We start from the raw sequence: 17019 nt of genomic DNA, 5'->3' as shown, positions 1-17019 counted from the left end.
AGCAGTCCAGCTCTTTCAAGGAACAATTAGCCCAATAACAGGCCTCCCGATCAGCCGATAATGGCCCTCTGCTGTCTGGATATCTTACCCCATAAAGGCCCATGATTTGACAGCGCAGGACGCTGATTGAATTAGGAGGCCATTTGCTCCGTGTTCCGGTAGAGGATGAGTGCGGGGGAGTTGGGTTTGATCTCTTGGCTAGATCGATGGTTTGTCCGTGCCCTGCGCTATGCTCAGCGGGGTATTGTAGTCAGTGGGGGACGGGTATTGACAGGCTGACAGCAGTCTGAGATTTTTGTGAACTCACAGGCCAGATCGAAAAGAATATATATTATCTTCAACCTATAGCGTTGGAAGAGTCAGGAACTGAGTGTGAAATATCACATGAAGATATATGTGGTATTGCATTTTCTTTTCGGTTTGTCAAATGTATGATAACACATTGAACACATCGAAACCCGTGCACTGAGAGCATCTGCAACAGATGCAATTTCCAAGAAGTTAAAATAGGCTACCAATAGACTTCCGATTGGGTAAGTAGCCTAACCATTTTTAGGCAGTTTATAAATACTGACAACGTTTTAACGATATGTTCAATGAGTTCATTGGTTGCATCCATGTTCAGTTATAAACTTTCATATACTTGAAAAATGCATAAACGGTATAGTTTAGTAAACAATTTTATAATAATACAGATTATATAGGTTATCAAAGCAACAACAACAAAAATGACTTTAGCTGAGAAAGAAGTGGGGCTTTGCTGTTTTTGGTGCACCATCCGTTAAATAGTTATTCTGAATAAATGTGTTTAGGCTATTGCTATATTTGTTTTAGGGCTCTATTCGATCCATATTGCAGAAGTTCAGAGTTACAGCGTGATTGAAATGTAAAGTCAATGTTCGAGCGTCAGCGGAGGCTGCATTCAAGGTAAACGCTGCATGTGTCGGAAATTACCTTAAAATGTATATTGCGCAATGTAACGCTTCAGTGATACAGATTGAATAGAGCCCTTAGACTATTACATTATTTAGACTTTTGTAGGCCTATATGATCGAGGTTGTATCGTCTACAAGTGCAGGGAATTTGTGCTATTTGTGCACTGTAAAATGTGCATGTGGACGATAGACAGAATATCTATAAAGGAATTACATTCCCTGAGAGAATTTAAAAATAACTACATTTGAAGATCATTTCAATCGATAAAGTTGCTTAATTACTTTCTGAGTGGGTGAACCAGCCACTCCAGTGTTTACAAACAGCAGCGCTTCTCCTTATTGGTTCTCTAAAATATTTTGTATCGTTACAAATAATTATTGGGTGTTTTGACAAGCTATAAGCCATTACTGTATTCTTCAAATATCAAGGGGTATATTTCAGTAGTTGAAATTACCAATAAGATATACAGACTACTTCTTGTAGCTTGTATGTGTCTGAGGTAAATGTATGATCATTTGCGATGAGTGAGATCAAAAGCACTTGGAGCAATTTACAAATATATTATGCATAAGGTAATGGTTTGACTATTGTAGTCTTTAGCCATGCATATGAGTTGCTGATATAGGCTCTACTGTATACCCAATGGGGGACCAAATTAAAATCCTTGAAATCTTTTCAGGGCCTGGGATTGCAGAGCAGACAGATCCTGCAAACTACATCACTCATTGGGTGACTGAATACCTGTACGAGATGGAGCCAATGTTTATCTGCTTCCTTCGGACCTTTAAAGAACTTCTGAAAGTTGTTCTCTTCAGTTACACAGTGCTGTTAGGCGCTTTGCTCTTAGCAGGCTGGACAACATACTTCATGGTTGCAAAATAAAAAGGGGGACTTGATGAGTTGCTCTATTATAGTATGACTGTTATAAAAGCACTTGTGTAGGCCTATTGTTGTTCAAAATATCCAGACTGTAGGCCTACAGCCTAATAATAATAATTACGGATATAACCGGCTTAAGCAGGTTTCCAGATAATAGCAGAAGTAAGCTATGTTGTATGATATTGTATAGAACATTTGTTTATCTGTTATTATGGTGATGTTTTTTTCGCAAAGGGAAGAAAGTTCCCATCATAATGCTTTGGTCATGTGTTCATGGTGTAAGCTTGTTTCTTAGCCATGTTTCTGAGAGGATGGATTTCCCTGTGTGCAAACTCAAATTACTATGTACTCATTAAACATTTCAAATAAAATGCAGAGCGTAGCTAACTCAAAGTTTGCGCTGATTCTGGCGCTGTCCATGGTGCTGAAGGTTTAGTGTGCCGAAAACGCAGAACAAGGAATTACAGCAGGCGAAATATTCATCTGCAGCTAAATTACAATCGGCCGGTGTACTAGATTATGATACGTAGGCCTACAACAGGTTTTGCACCAGGGCCCTGGTCAATTTGAGAGTGTAGTGTATTAGTGCGGAGTGGAAATCGAATAGCTTTTTAAACGTTGATGCGGCTCGTTTTCCAGTCTTTATGTGGCACCATCTTCAAGTAAGACGCGTTCACTGAGGTGTGAAGAACGGGTCCGCGCTCCACTAGTAGTGTTAGCTCCTCCTCCACAAATCAATGGCTTGCGAGGGCTCGCTCTTACTAGTACGTTTTAGCGTCTTTTTCACATAGATAGTTGCGAAAAACAACAGCAGTTATGTTTACCCTCTCTGAGTTTATGGTAATTTTAGCTATGTTGTCCGCCACCGCGTCAGGTTATTTTGTAAGCATAGACGCTCATGCAGAAGAATGTTTATTTGAACGAGTCAACTCTGGTACCAAGATGGGCCTCATGTTTGAGGTGGCCGAAGGAGGTTTCCTTGACATCGATGTGGAGGTAAGCCCATTGAGTTGTGGAAGGTGCCCAACATCTTTCTAAATCTGTTTGAGCGAAATCAGTCCCTGCAGCAGCTCAATTAGCTAGGTTTGGAATATGCGGGCCTTGCTAAATATGAGCAATTGAGTTAGCTAACGTTAGCCTAGCTAGCTAGCAAGCCATTAAACTCGTCCTACTAGTTTACTAGCAATATGAGTTAGTGTGGCTAACAAATAATGCTAACAGTTGGTCTTGTCATATAATGTACTTGTAGTGAAGTCTACACCTTGCGGTACAGAATACTGACAATTTTATTGTTAGCTAAGTTGGGTGGGTAAATAGATAGCTTGGTAATGTAGCTAGCTATGTCGGAGATATTAGAAAACTCTCTGGATGTTAGTGGCTAAGTATCTTTGATCGCTAACTTTTTGGCGAGTTGGCCAACTAACGTTAACCTGCCTAGCTAGCAGCATCACCTTGCAAACGTCACTGAAATTGTGCCATATAATAATAGTTAGTAGCTTTAAGTAGCTACTATCCTGTTTACATAGTTATTATAATTTAAATAACATGAGCCAAGGCATGATTTCATGTTATGGCTGTTTATAATTCATATATTTGTGTTGGTGGATTTGGGCAGCATTCTGCCGAAGAGCCAATTTATGCTTGATCCGAAAATGTGGTCGGGGGCTCCAGTATGGAGGGTGTGACGCAATTGCGAAGCCTCCAGCGGCATGCAGAGGCCCAATTTGAGCCATGTGCATGGCATGCGCCTCCCATTTTTTGTAACGATGCAGAGGGCTCCATATCCCAGCTCCGCATTGACATGATTGGTTGAGGGTTGATGGGGGTGCTGGAGGTCCTGTTTAAACCAGGGGCGAAAATCTGATATCAACTTTGGAGGGGACAATTACATGAAATTTTCTCAAGAGCAATTCCTGAGGGGGACACCAAAAGTAGTGCTGTAACACAGCCTACATTGTAATATGGTAAATACTACACAACTAATCACAACAGCAATACCATTGCCTTTAACAAATCTTAGTTCAGTCACCAGTTTAAGTTGAGAGTGGGGGTATCCATGGCATTTTCCAATTATGTTCCTATTTTACAAGTCAAAAAAATTGAGAACCTTTCATAATGTTGCCAAACAAAGACTCAACAAACTTACCTGAGACTCCCTGTCTCTGCCAGTCTGTCCCTGCATATCTGTCCCCAACTCTGCTGTCTGTGTGCCATCTGTTGCCTGCTCTGCCTAATGACATCATTGTGAAACATTTCCATTAGAATGTAATTTCTTTCTTATGAACATTTTATCAACTAGTCTTTGAGATATTAGGCTACTAGGGTTCTTACTATGCGTTTTGGTGTATTGAAAAATACTCTGATGTCCGTCTTTTATTTTTCTGCCATTTTTCTACCTGGCTGGCTACACACACAGTGTGTAGGTTATTTACAGTAGGAGATGGGCTTCTATCATCTTCAATCATTCTATTTGGGCTTCGATCTAAAAGGTAGCTAGCAAATGTGAAACGGATTAAAATGACAAGAGTTGACAGCTGTATGAGTTCACCATTTACACAACATATGCTGCAACCTTTTGTAATTTTAATAGTTTGTTTCATATTGGCTGGCTTCCAACAATAGCTGAATTTGCAAAGCTAGCGAGCACCAATTCAGTTTCAGTGGTGTTTGCTATAATCTTTGCTACTCGAGTTAAATAAAGGTGAAATAAAATAAATAAATAAAAGTTCACTTGCGACAATTTAGCTTTTGCAACGAGACCATTAAATATATTTAAGACAATGGTAGAAGAGAGTGTAGTTCTGTTCAGTTTGGATTTCAGTTTATCGCTAACCTTATCACAGGGATTTTGAAGCACTAACTTACATCATCTGCATGCTGATTCCATCTTTGACGACGCTACATAAATGGAATAGGTACTAGCTAGCTTAATAGTTAATATTTGCGCGCTAGCTCTGCATATTCAGCTAGTGTGTGTGCGCGATTGACTGGATTAACCTCACGTCAGTTACGTGCATTGAGTGCCTTTCAGACAGTAGATACGACCTCTCTGTTACGGAGCAAGCTAAGGAACTGGCAGTGGATCAAACCATTGTGAGGCAAAGGGTGGGGGGGTTGCAATCTTTTGAAACTTAAAAACGCACTATTAAGTGTCTATAATCAGCACAATTGCTTTCATTGCGTATTATTAATATTATTTAAATTACATAGTTATGTTTCAGTGATATATTGGGGGGGACAAATCATATTTTTCCCAGGATGGGGGGGTCGTGTGTCCCCCGTCCCCCCCGGGATTTCCGCCCCTGGTTTAAACACAAACTCACTTCCTTGACAACTTCCTTCACAACAGTTCTGCCCTGCTCCACGAAGCGCAAGAAGTATGAATGCCCTGACTTCTACAGAGGCCATATCGCCATAAATGCTGCATGTCCGATGCAGATGTTGGATTGACCATGTAGCGCCTTTAATTCTGGTGTCCAGTCAAAACATAACTAAGTTACCTGTATTCCTAACGGTAATGGGATAGTTCACCCAAATTATATATTGGTTTCCTTGCCCTGCTATCATCCCACTTATACATTTTTTTTATTTAACATTTATTTAACTAGGCAAGTCAGTTAACAACAACATTCCTATTTACAATGACGGCCTACCCCGGCTAAACCCGGACGATGCTGGGCCAATTGTGCGCCGCCCAATGGGTCTCCCAATCACAGCCGGATGTGATGCAGCCTGGATTAGAACCTGGTACTGCAGTGTCCTAGACCGCTGTGCCACTCGGAAGCCCAATTCAAGTATATTGTGCCGGTATTAGCATTTTGGGTGCACGATGTTCATGTTCAAATTATCTATAAGTGACTTTGTTGAGCTTCAGAATCAATTTTAGATGCTTTCGGATGTTTGGACATGATGCACGAAAAATGCTAATATCGGTACCATGACTTAAATGGGATTTGTGCCACAAATGCTAAAATGTTAGCATTTGGAAACAGTGCAAGGGAAATAAAACCAAAGCATGGATTGCTGTCATACCTTGGCCATAGACTGCTTACAAGGTAAGGAAACCAGTTGGTCATCTTGTAATTCATCTGAACTATCCCTATAACAGGGGAATATCAATTACTAAGCAGGTACTTTTCATTTGCAGATCACGGGTCCAGATGGGAAGCAGATTTATAAAGGAGACAGAGAATCCAGTGGAAAGTACTCTGTGGCTGCCCATATGGATGGCACATACAAGTTCTGCTTTAGCAATAAGATGTCCACCATGACGCCCAAGATTGTCATGTTTACCATTGACATCGGAGAGGCCCCCAAGGGAGACGGCATGGAGACGGAAGGTAGGCTGGGGTTAAGGTTGACGAGGCAGCAATGGCTACACTGACTGATGTTAGGAAAATCATCTCACCGTCAATGTTTTTACGTTCTTGGGAACACTGTGTGCTACTTTCATTTTCTCCTGCTGTTTTCTTTATATTCCTTCTGTTCTATCATATTCCTCCTTTTCTCATTCTGCCTGCCCCTTCCCTCCATCAGGTGGTGGAGACACCTGGGACGGTAGGTTAACACTATTGCATGAGGTCAGATGGTCGTTCTTCAATGCTCTTGGAGAGAATGACCTCATTCTCTGTAGTGTTGCTTACCCCAGATACTGAATTACTTAATTAACACAGGGAATTTAAATAGTGCAGTTTTATTAATTGCCTGGGTTGTGCTGTTTTGTGTTTTGCTTTATGGACACTCACCTGTTGCCGAGCAATGACTTGAGACTGGTGAATGGATTTTGGAAATGTATGCCCCCTCAGCCTCTGCCTTATGGGCAGTAAGTGAACAAATTGGGTCAGCAATTATATATTTTTTCCCCTCAGTCTTTCAAAATGATTGGTTGGTCAGTTTCAATAAGAAATCTGGTATCCAATCCATGTACACGTGTGTCCAGTCAATGCAGCAGTTTGTACAGCACTACCAGCTCAAACTGTGCCTTTAAGTTTTATCCAAGTCTTTTGTTACTGCAATTATTTTATGTAGAAAACAAACTTAAATTATTTAAATGTACCTGACATAGTGTAAGGTTAATGTAAAGGTTAGTTAAAAGGACAATTTTGCACAATAGGTATACCCAAGATATTGGCAGACATGGATGTCACAGTTTACTGACAGTTACTGATGGTGTTTATTGTGTGATGTACAAACATTTCCTGCACAAGTTTATTGCTTGAAAGTCCTTACATCCCTTTAACCAGCATCTACAATAAACCTTGGATTTGAGTTTTACTTGATTTACTTGTATGTGCCTGTGCTTCTTGGCTTCTTTAACTGTGCAATATTTGGTGTACTGTTATTGTTCACAGCCCACCAGAACAAGCTGGAGGAGATGATTAATGAGCTAGCAGTTGCCATGACGGCAGTAAAACATGAACAGGAATACATGGAGGTCCGAGAGAGAATACACAGAGCAAGTAAGACCACTTCTGTGCTACTTCTTTCTTCAACAAGATAGCAATGTAAAATGTGCTATTTCCATAGAAAATGAATAACGTATGAACAAAACCAAACAGCATTTATGTAAAGAACATCAATTTTGACAGCTTAATGAATGCATTGTTCAGTGGCAGTAGTTGTTTAAAGTATTATCCTGTTTCTCTCCCTCCCCTCTAGTTAATGACAACACAAACAGCCGAGTGGTGCTTTGGTCCTTCTTTGAAGCTCTTGTGTTGGTAGCCATGACCCTGGGACAGATCTACTACCTGAAGAGATTTTTCGAGGTGCGGAGAGTTGTGTAAAACAAGGCTTTTTTCCCAACTCCAAAGTGAGTCATCGTTCACTTGAACCATTAGCCGCACCATACTACAAAGTTGGAAATCAAACAACCTCTGAAAAGCCTTTTCCTTATCCAGTCTCATGTCTCTGTTTTTCTCTTCTCGTACTTCAGGCCATGGTACAATGTATGTTTTTCCAATCGAGGAGAACTGTCTTTGCATTGACTCCTCAGACTTTGATATCAATAGCACTGAAGAGGGTATTATACATTTTTGATCAAGAAGAGTATTTATGCATTCAAACCCACTGCCCTAAAACTCAATGCCAGGAGGTTTTGTAGTAAGTTGTGGACACATTAAATACAACACTGGGCTTGGAATGATAATTGTTACAACTGTTCAGCTTGCTCTAGATGTTTTTTAGGGAGTATATTTTGTCGTACAAATACGTTTTTTTTAACACCTACCGTGCCAATCAGTCACAGTATGCACAATGCATATTTAATGGAAAAAGTAATGGTATATAATTGTACTGTATGTATTTAAGACTGTTACATTTTGGGGTAAAATGCAGAATAAGAAAAGCCTTGGTGTGAGATCTGAGCTATTGTTGCCAGTTTGAAGTAGTTGCTTGAGCATTTATTGTTCTAGTATTGTACTTTATCAAATGAGGACAATTTTGTGCAGATCTTATTCTAGTTTGTATTGGTAGTTATGTTCAATGTTTTATTCTGGGTTAGCAGAGGGTGACATTGGTCACAACGGGGTGAATAACAGATACAGAGCTCAGACTTTCAGAGTCAAGTTAAAATGTGGATGAACTCATGACCCAAATCCAGTTCATAATAAAGTGTTTCCTTGTCCTCAAGATTGATTGCTTTTAATTCGTAATTGACGAGTACAGTCGTTTTATATACTCTCCCATGGGTCAGAGGAACCTTTTCAAACTCCAGTAAAGCAAGTAGGGGGCAAATGTTCACACACACAAAGTAAAACACCTGATTTTTGTGAGTTTCTCCTTAAATCCAAGACTAATAAAATCCTTGAATTATGTCTTGACTCACTATGGGTTTAATGTTATTAGTGATATGCATATTGAAAGGTGACTTGTTCATATCTGAATTAAATGAATCCATTTGATGGTGTTTATTGTATTCTAGTGATGGTTTACAAGTACAGCTTAATAAGTTCGTCACTGACTGCGGAAGGAGTGAGAACCCCCAGGTCTGTGAAGAGAAGTGTAATCAGCGATGGCGGTGTGTAGTCAATCATGGGGTGTTCTTGTGCTAGATCTTCCACTGCCTTCAGAGTGTCTGCTTTATACTGAGAGAGTAAAGTGAGACCACAAGTTAGCACATAAAATAACTACAGCCCAATGACTTTTAATTGTTTTTAGGGGTGGAACAGCTTTAATATTGTAGATTGTGGGTTCTATCAATAATTGTCTGCATCATTTCCAATCCCCCATAGATTTCAAATGTTTAATTTATTTTACTGATTCTACCTTCCCTAATTAGAGTAAAATAATGGACAATACTTAGCTTCTATTAACAGCTTGTACTGAACAAAAATAAATGCAATATGTAAAGTGTTGGTCCCATGTTTCATGAGCTGAAATAAGATCCCAGAAATGTTCCATACACACAGTGTTTATTTCTCAAATGTTGTGCAAGAAAATCCATCCACCTGACAGATGTGGCATGTCAAAAAGCTGATTAAACAGCATGATCATTACACAGGTGCAACTTGTGCTGGGGACAAAAGGACACAAATGTGCAGTTGTCTCAAGTTGAGGGAGCTTAAATGGCATGTGGACTGCAGGAATGTCCACCAGAGCTGATGCCAGAGAATTGAATGTTAATTTCTCTACTATAAGCCGCCTCTGTCGTTTTACAGAATTTGGTAGTACTCCCAACCAGCCTCACAACCCGCAGACCATGTGTAACCACACCAGCCCAGGACCACCACATCCGGCTACTTCACCTGCTGGATGGTCTGAGACCAGCCACCCGGACAGCTGATGAAACTGAGGAGTAGTTCTGTCTGTAATAAAGCCCTGTTGTGGGGAAAAACGAATGACTGGCTGGGCCTGGCTCCCCAGTGGGTGGCTCCCCAGTCCTACCCATGGCTGCATCCTTGCCCATTTATATGAATCCATAGATTAGGGCCTAATTTATTTCAATTGACTGATTTCCTTCTAACTCAAAATCATTGAAATTGTTGCATTTATATTTTTGTTCCGTATACATACTACACTTTACGGAAACGGTATATTTTACATTTATCTTTTAATTTGTATTTGTTTAGTCCCACCCTTCAGCTACCCTCAATCCTCCCATCTATCTCTGAAAACCATCCACTTTTGATTTTCTAGTTGCAATATACTTTAACTGTGCTGTAATGTTTGACAAACATTTCTATTCTCAGTTTCTACAGATTGTAAATTAAAGATGAGTGCAATTACCTTAAATCGGTCTGGGACATCTTGCTGGTTTAGAGGGTAGAGTCTGACAAATTTGAAGCTTTCTGCCACAACGTAGAAAGGCTTGTTGTGAGCCTTGGAACACACAGCCAGTTGATAGGTGCCAATCTGTCAAGTGGGTTGCAGAACATAGGGTAACCCATGATGTGTTGTAAATGGTAACATCATCCAATGACAAACATAAGATTGTCCAGAATGTGTCTGATTGGTGTGTTATCCAATTCAGAATATACACAGTACCTTGTTGATAATGCCACCACTTTCCACCACTCCCTCTGCACCCACAATCACCAGATCCACCTTTTCCATGATATACCTTTAACAAAACACACTATTTTCAGTACTAATAAGAGACATGGTTTTCACTGACTACTTCCTTCATATAGACTACCTGTATAAATCAAAAGTGGGTATTATTAAAACAGTAATTTTAAGGTCCTTCAAAAAAATAATAGTATGATTGAGCTGAGATCTCAATCTGATTTATATAATTTCATGACTCAACAAATGATTTTGATATTTACCCCACTGCAGCATCAAGAACCACTGTGACCGGAATGTTTAGGTTGCGTAATTTGTCTGCCATTTTTTGTCTGGAAAGAGACGAAAGTATACTTGTGAATATTCTTTCAAGTTCCTCTCTAGGGTTTGCTTAGTTTGGTATTATACATATGCATGCGTTTGTGTTGAGCACACACCCTGCAGAGTCTGGTTGTGACTCAGTGACGTAGACAATGAAGCGTTTCTTGGCGGCTGCTGCATTCGCCAGTACCCTAAGAACCACCCGGGAGGAGGAGTGTGTCAATATTTTCTGTGAATGGCAATAGAGAACACAGTGTTTGTCAGAGGCAGAATCACCATGTATTCCAGTGGAGCGGGTTTGAGACTTCATTCAAAAAACTAAATTCTATAGAAATACTTACAGCTCCATCCTTGATAAAGATATGGCACAGTTTTGCTACTTTACTCCTGGAAAGGGATATTTTCTTTAGAAAGAGCTCTCCTCTCTCTACCATAACTTTCTTGCATTGAGAGAGATCCTGTTCGGGGGACAAATAAAACATTTCTGAGAATGACATCTCAAATCATGATGGTACGTTGTACAACTCAAAGTACTCTCACCATTGAATACATGTAAAATCACAGTAAAGTGGGCTCGGAGTGTATAAGAGTAGCCTAGGTGTTGCAGCAAGAGGGATAGGTGATAGCCCTCTACTCACAGGGTGCTCCAGTGATGTGAGGCTGATGAAGCGGAGGAACAGTTCGCCACCAGACGAGACAGCCACAGAGGAGTCCGCCTCCTCCAGACACCTAATGGTCTGGGTCAGGTTCTCTCTCAGGCCCAGGATGGTCTCACCTGCTCAGGGACATAAAGCACCCAGCCAATCAATACCACAACTTGTCTATTTGCTAATAATTGACAAATCGAGTACCAACCCTTCAGCAGTGATGAGGAAAATATCTTGAATTCAGTAACCATCAGACAAAAGATTTGCCTCTTGATTCACTACACATCAGTATAACAAATGAAGGAGGGTAGAAAAGTAATGTCTTGTCTGAAAGTAAATCTGACTTTGGTCTCTTTTGAGGAATTCCAGGAGAGTGCGGATTGCTGCTACAGCAGAGGGTACCTCAGGGTCCTGTCTCATTTGTGTCCTGAAGTACTCCACCAGCTCTGAAAGGAGATGGCCATGGGCAAGTCAGTCATATGGAAACATGATCTATATAGAAGTGCAAATCTACTTGATTACACTCTCACTAAAAAGTGAATAGTGTGTTGTGCATACATGGAAACAACCCCCATGAAATCAACTGCAGGCAAGACCATGTATATATTCCTATGGGGGACCATATGAGAAGCATGTCTACTCATCAAGTTCATCAATGACACCTAAACTCACCATCTTTGTCCATTCTGTCAAACAAGTCCCCACCTCAACAAAAGCAGAAAACGGCCCAGATGATACCTGAATATTTGTAGAATAAACTTTCTAGCCAGCTAACCTAGTATGTGCCAGATGGATTTTTCCTGACAACTACGCTACCTAGTCCTTCGTTCTCCAGCTATCTAACGTTAGCGAGCTACTAGTCATGTACTTGCTCGCGCGCATTAAACAGACACGTTTTTCCTCCTCTGACGCGAATTATGCTCTTTCAAGTGTAGCTTCTTACGTTTTGGACTGAGAAAAGACAATCCTTGATTTGCGTCAAATAAAATACGTTTAATAGCAAATTCTGTCACACTTATACTGGGTTTAAGGTAAATGTTTGCTCATTTCTTGGGATGGATTCCGCGTTCAAAACAACTGGGAACTCGGAAATCTCCGACTTCAGTGCGTTCCCGACAACTGGGAATTCGGAAAAAACACTACATTGTTGATTCAAATGATCAAAACTTGATGATTAGTTTATTATTTAAATCAGCTGTGTAGTGCTAGGGCAAAAACCAAAACGGGCACTTGAGGACCGAATTTGAGAAACTCTGCTCTAACTATGTTAAATGTAAGCTTCAATGGGATAGAGACGTCCCAATAGCACGGTCCTTTTTCTCAGTCCGAGCTCATTTTTCCCCGAGTTCCAAGTTGTCGGGAACGCTCGGAAGTCAGAGATTTCCGAGATCCAAGGTGTTTTAAACGCGGCATAAATATCAGACGTCGCAATTTGATGATGTACACCTCATTTCTTATTGGTTGTTTTAGGGAGAAATGGGCAGGTCTTTAGTTTGGGTACGCTGGAGGAGTTAGCAATGTTAACTTATGGTGATGGCGTCGGGTAAGTGAATTCACCATAATAGAGATTTAACCATAATAAACCATAATTTCAAACAATAATGAATATGTTAAAACATTGCATGTGTAACATATATATATATATATATTTATATGTAGTGAAAACATTGGCTTACAAGCTTGCTGGCATTGAATTCGTTTTATGAAGGAATGACATAGCTGGCTAGCTAGCTAACATTGGCTAGTTTGTGCTAATCACTAGCTAGCTAGCAATTAGTAACGTTGGTGTAGTACTAATCACTCATATAAAAGGAATGCATGAGAAAAGGCATAAGTTAGTTATTTTCATAACAACAATAGCCACCTGTCAAGCTAACTTATGTGTTTGTCTGCAGAGGATGAAGTAAGTCTTCTGGTCATTGTTGTGGATGTCAATCCCATATGGTGGGGTCAGCAAGCTAATCGAGAACCTCAGGTATTTAACTATTATTAATTGTGCAATTGTCTACAGAGTTAGCCTCTACTTCAAAGAATAAATTAGACTGAGATATGCTTGATTTGTATTTCTCTCTTAGTTCACCCTTTCCAAGTGTCTGGATGCAGTCATGGTGATGGGTAACTCCCACCTGGTCATGACTAGGACCAACAAGCTGGCCATAATTGCCAGCCATTGTCAGGAAAGGTAATCAAACTTGTTAGTAGATACACAGAATACTTATAAATGCTGGTTTCTGTCCTGTGATTTCATGTTCCAATCTAATTACAAATGTCTCTCTTCCTCCCTTGTCATATGCTGCAGTCATTTTCTGTATCCTTGTAAGCTCTGGAAATCTGGAGATGGTCATGGGGATGACAATGCATCAACTAGTGGGGATGGCAAGTATGAGCTATTGTCAGTTGCCAATGACTTCATTGCAGAAGAGATCAAGAATCTCATGTCAAGAAGTAAGTGCAGAATAATTTCCCTGTGCGTTGCCAAAAAATAACACAGTTAGCAGTGTTTGTCAACTCCCTTTGTGTACTCTTAGAAGATCCTCACTTTTATGTTTTTCAGCTGAAGTGAAGGGAAACCAGACAGACACACTATTGGCGGGATCACTTGCTAAAGCTCTCTGCTGTATCCTTTCCATTAAAATACTTAGTCATTACAATGCATTTCCATTAGAACAGCAGCATAATCACCATCTTAGAGAAGATATTAATCAATTTCCCTGAAATTATGTTGGCCAAGGCTGCACATCAGAGTCTCTGGAATCCTTTCCCGACAACTAAAGATCCGAACTTTCTGCGCATATGCAGGATTCTCTGCTTTACTCGTTCGGCTGCCCAGAGTATAGGCTGCTCTGGTGAAGGGTGCTCATTTAATAAAGTTAGGTCAAAGCTGAATCAATGTCTGCAAGATCACACAATGATAGTAGTCAACATAACAGAACCAAATATAATAGCAAAGTATAACGTTCATTTAAGAAAATGAAAATAAATCATTTATGAGATTTTAGAATGATTGTGCGACTGGTCCCATTTTTCTCTTGTGCGGCCAAAACTCAACAGCATGCGCCACTAGACAAAATATGTGCTTTGATTGAAACAAAACACAGGTATGCTAGTTTAACACCATCTGTTCTAAATTTAGTCACCGTACATAATTCAAAACAACCCTGTAGGCTACTTTAGAACAACACTGTTGATAACTCAAGAACATCTAAATATATATCCCCATGAAACTGATTGACATTTCACACTTAAAAAATGTATTTAATACGACCATTCACACAATATCATAAGGGGGGAAAAAATCATAAATGTTTTTTTTGTGTCTTACAATAATGTTATACTATGCTATTATATTCAGTTCTGTTGTGCAGAATACTGTCATTATGTGATCTTGCAGACATTGATTCAGCTTTAATCCAACTTTATTAAATGAGCACCATTTGCCAGAGTTGCCTGTTCTCTGGGAAGCCGAATGAGTAGAGCAGAAACTGCGTGAAGTAGAGAATCACGCACATGCGCAGAAGCTTCAGACCTTTAGTTGTCGGGAAGAGGGTTCTAGAAAACTTAATTATTTTTAAATGGTTGGTTTTCTTTGGTGTTTTGTCGATTTGTAAATTAGAAATAAAATCCCCCTCATCAAATTTGAGCTGGATGCTTGTATGTTTCTTTTACTTTCAATATTCAGATATCCATAGAGTCGCAAAGGAGCTAGAAGGTATTCAGAGCATTTCAATTACTAGGCTAATAAAGTGTTAATAAATTCCATCAGATTTAATCTTACAATTTTGTAATGGTCATTATACAAGTCATGGTTTTCAGTCATATGTTTCCCTGCTTTTTTTTCAGCCGGACAAGAAATGAAGTCAAGGATATTGGTAAGACCTCACTGGAGTCAGTTTCACAAGGGTAGCTTACTCCTTTGGTGAGTGGTTTGAATATTTGTTTTGTGTTTTTGCGGAATAGGTCGTTAAAGCAGCGGAAGACTGTGCCTTGCAATACATGAACTTCATGAATGTGATTTTCGCTGCCCAGAAGCAGGTAAAATTACTTTCTTCTCAGCTTTCGCTTTCTTTAGCATATGTTTAATAAAGAAACGGTGCCTGTATTTTGTCTTGTCTTGTTACAGAGCATCCTAATAGACGCCTGTGTGTTAGACTCGGACTCAGGTCTCCTCCAACAGGCAAGTTTTGATTGCTTTATCATATAGATGTGCACAAACATTTTCAGGTTCACCATTTTCTACTGCATTTGTCTTAACAGGCCTGTGACATAACTGGAGGATTGTACTTGAAGATACCACAGAAGATTGCCTTGGCACAATATCTTCTGGTGAGGATAAAAATGATATCAGAGATAAAGATTGATTAGCTTTTATGTCTTATGTTTTGTGTGACATTGGTTACATTCTATTTTACCTGTAGTGGGTATTCCTGCCAGACTCTGACCAACGCTCCCAACTGGTGCTGCCACCTCCTGTACATGTGGATTACAGAGCAGCATGCTTTTGCCACAGAAACCTCATTGAGATTGGTTATGTCTGCTCAGTGTGTTTGTCAAGTGAGTTATTTTGTTTTTTCATTGTATAAAAGTTGTGAACATTTGCAGTTGTATAATGATTTAATTTCTAATGAACAAACCCTATTCTCTTGAAGTATTCTGCAACTTCAGTCCCATCTGCACAACGTGCGAGTGAGTACTACAGACCTTTACTCTTGTTGTAATAGACATTAGGGGAAGTAGAAACAGGTGGTAATTATTTTTTTGTTTCTGTGAAAATGTGTTTAGTCATCTTCAAATGCCTTTTCCTTGTAGGACTGCCTTCAAAATTCCATTGCCCCAGGTGGTGAAGTCAAAGAAGAAGAAACTCAAGCCATCAACGTGACATGCAAATGAATACTGTACATGGACCTTTGTAATTGGAAAGTTTTATTTAAAGATTACCACGGTTTTCTTTTGGTAAGGTATTACTGTATTATCACCCTCCTTGGTAAACCGCAGGTTATGTCAAGTGGAAATATTGGTTTAGGCCGGGGATGGTCACTAATACACAGAGGGCTTGTGTGGGTGCAGGTTTTTGTTTCAGGCAAGCAGTAACACACCTGATTGATCTTATCAAAATAACAAAGGAACAAAAGCCTGCACCACACCACTACAACAGAGTTGGCCACCAATGGTTTAGGAAGCGCTAATGCTTGATTCATGACATGTCGGAACTAGGAAACTCAGACATGTTTGACTTGGAAACGATAATACCCGAGTTTCCCACTCAGACAGTATCAGAATAAACCAATGGGAAGCTCTACACAAATAACCTAGGTACATTTTTACTCTGAGGTTCCGAGTTTCCGTCATGAATCCAGCATATGGCTCTGGGTTTAAAATCACAAAAGATAATGGCTACAATTTGTTTAAAAAAAATGTCACATCTCACCATTTGTACATGCATGTTTTTGATACTTTTAAATACAGAATTTGTTAATCAATAAATCTGGCCTAATATTCCTTAATATGAATTTCTATACATTTTTGCATCCACTCATACCAACATTCTGAGTTGTTGCTTTTCTTTACAATACCCTCTTACCATTTGTGGAATGAAAACTAATTCCATAAAGATTAAATTAAATGTTTTTCCTGGTGTCATTGGTCGTCACTAGTTACCGCGGTGGTCATCAGCCAGGCAGCTGATTATTACCCCTTAATACTTTGGTACGATCATGGTTTTTGGTCACTATCCTAG

General features: G+C 39.7%; 3 protein-coding genes across 4 annotated transcripts; 2 read left to right on the top strand and 1 right to left on the bottom strand.

The window, feature by feature from the left end:
• Positions 1-2477: 2477 nt before the first annotated feature.
• Positions 2478-8442, top strand: LOC106585291 (transmembrane emp24 domain-containing protein 2). 2 transcript variants are annotated; one of them, XM_014171358.2, is made up of 5 exons: positions 2478-2811; positions 5963-6155; positions 6352-6372; positions 7167-7274; positions 7474-8442. In XM_014171358.2, the coding sequence occupies exons 1-5, from the start codon at positions 2632-2634 to the stop codon at positions 7596-7598; spliced, it is 627 nt and encodes a 208-aa protein (XP_014026833.1). In that variant the 5' UTR covers positions 2478-2631; the 3' UTR covers positions 7599-8442. The 2 variants fall into 2 exon arrangements, with proteins under 2 accessions (XP_014026833.1, XP_014026834.1); XM_014171359.2 differs by lacking the exon at positions 6352-6372 and having other exon boundaries at positions 2486-2811.
• A 250-nt stretch (positions 8443-8692) lies between these two features.
• On the bottom strand, positions 8693-12398 carry LOC106585290 (translation initiation factor eIF-2B subunit alpha). The gene is made up of 9 exons (XM_014171357.2): positions 11958-12398; positions 11630-11731; positions 11277-11413; positions 10980-11096; positions 10755-10867; positions 10581-10649; positions 10297-10372; positions 10039-10164; positions 8693-8897 (listed from the first exon to the last, which is right to left on the bottom strand). Exons 1-9 carry the CDS (start codon positions 11968-11970, stop codon positions 8742-8744), a joined length of 909 nt encoding a protein of 302 aa, XP_014026832.1. The 5' UTR covers positions 11971-12398; the 3' UTR covers positions 8693-8741.
• Positions 12399-12712: 314 nt separating this feature from the next.
• gtf2h3 (general transcription factor IIH, polypeptide 3) lies at positions 12713-16786 on the top strand. Its single transcript, XM_014171356.2, has 13 exons — positions 12713-12828; positions 13181-13260; positions 13361-13467; positions 13585-13730; positions 13840-13902; positions 14965-14994; positions 15126-15154; positions 15243-15317; positions 15406-15459; positions 15540-15608; positions 15701-15836; positions 15932-15968; positions 16092-16786. Exons 1-13 carry the CDS (start codon positions 12813-12815, stop codon positions 16159-16161), a joined length of 912 nt encoding a protein of 303 aa, XP_014026831.1. The 5' UTR covers positions 12713-12812; the 3' UTR covers positions 16162-16786.
• The last annotated feature ends 233 nt before the right edge of the window (positions 16787-17019 follow it).

Source organism: Salmo salar, chromosome ssa24 (assembly GCF_905237065.1).
Source record: "Salmo salar chromosome ssa24, Ssal_v3.1, whole genome shotgun sequence".
Taxonomy (NCBI): domain Eukaryota; kingdom Metazoa; phylum Chordata; class Actinopteri; order Salmoniformes; family Salmonidae; genus Salmo; species Salmo salar.
The sequence above is the reverse complement of the archived record's forward strand: the minus strand, read 5'-3'. Positions and strand labels throughout refer to the sequence as shown.

What these genes read in the sequence shown, in the direction of transcription:
- LOC106585291 (XM_014171358.2), top strand. Translation starts at nt 2,632, where the DNA reads ATGTTTACCCTCTCTGAGTTTATGGTAATTTTAGCTATGTTGTCCGCC. An exon ending in TCCTTGACATCGATGTGGAG is followed by an intron (nt 2,812 to 5,962) that starts GTAAGCCCATTG and finishes TTTCATTTGCAG; the next exon opens with ATCACGGGTCCAGATGGGAA. An exon ending in AGAGAGAATACACAGAGCAA is followed by an intron (nt 7,275 to 7,473) that starts GTAAGACCACTT and finishes CCTCCCCTCTAG; the next exon opens with TTAATGACAACACAAACAGC.
- gtf2h3 (XM_014171356.2), top strand. An exon ending in CAAGAATCTCATGTCAAGAA is followed by an intron (nt 13,731 to 13,839) that starts GTAAGTGCAGAA and finishes TATGTTTTTCAG; the next exon opens with CTGAAGTGAAGGGAAACCAG. An exon ending in CTGCTCAGTGTGTTTGTCAA is followed by an intron (nt 15,837 to 15,931) that starts GTGAGTTATTTT and finishes ATTCTCTTGAAG; the next exon opens with TATTCTGCAACTTCAGTCCC.
- LOC106585290 (XM_014171357.2), bottom strand. An exon ending in TCACAACCAGACTCTGCAGG is followed by an intron (nt 10,650 to 10,754) that starts GTGTGTGCTCAA and finishes GTCTCTTTCCAG; the next exon opens with ACAAAAAATGGCAGACAAAT. An exon ending in GTGGTGGCATTATCAACAAG is followed by an intron (nt 10,165 to 10,296) that starts GTACTGTGTATA and finishes CCCACTTGACAG; the next exon opens with ATTGGCACCTATCAACTGGC.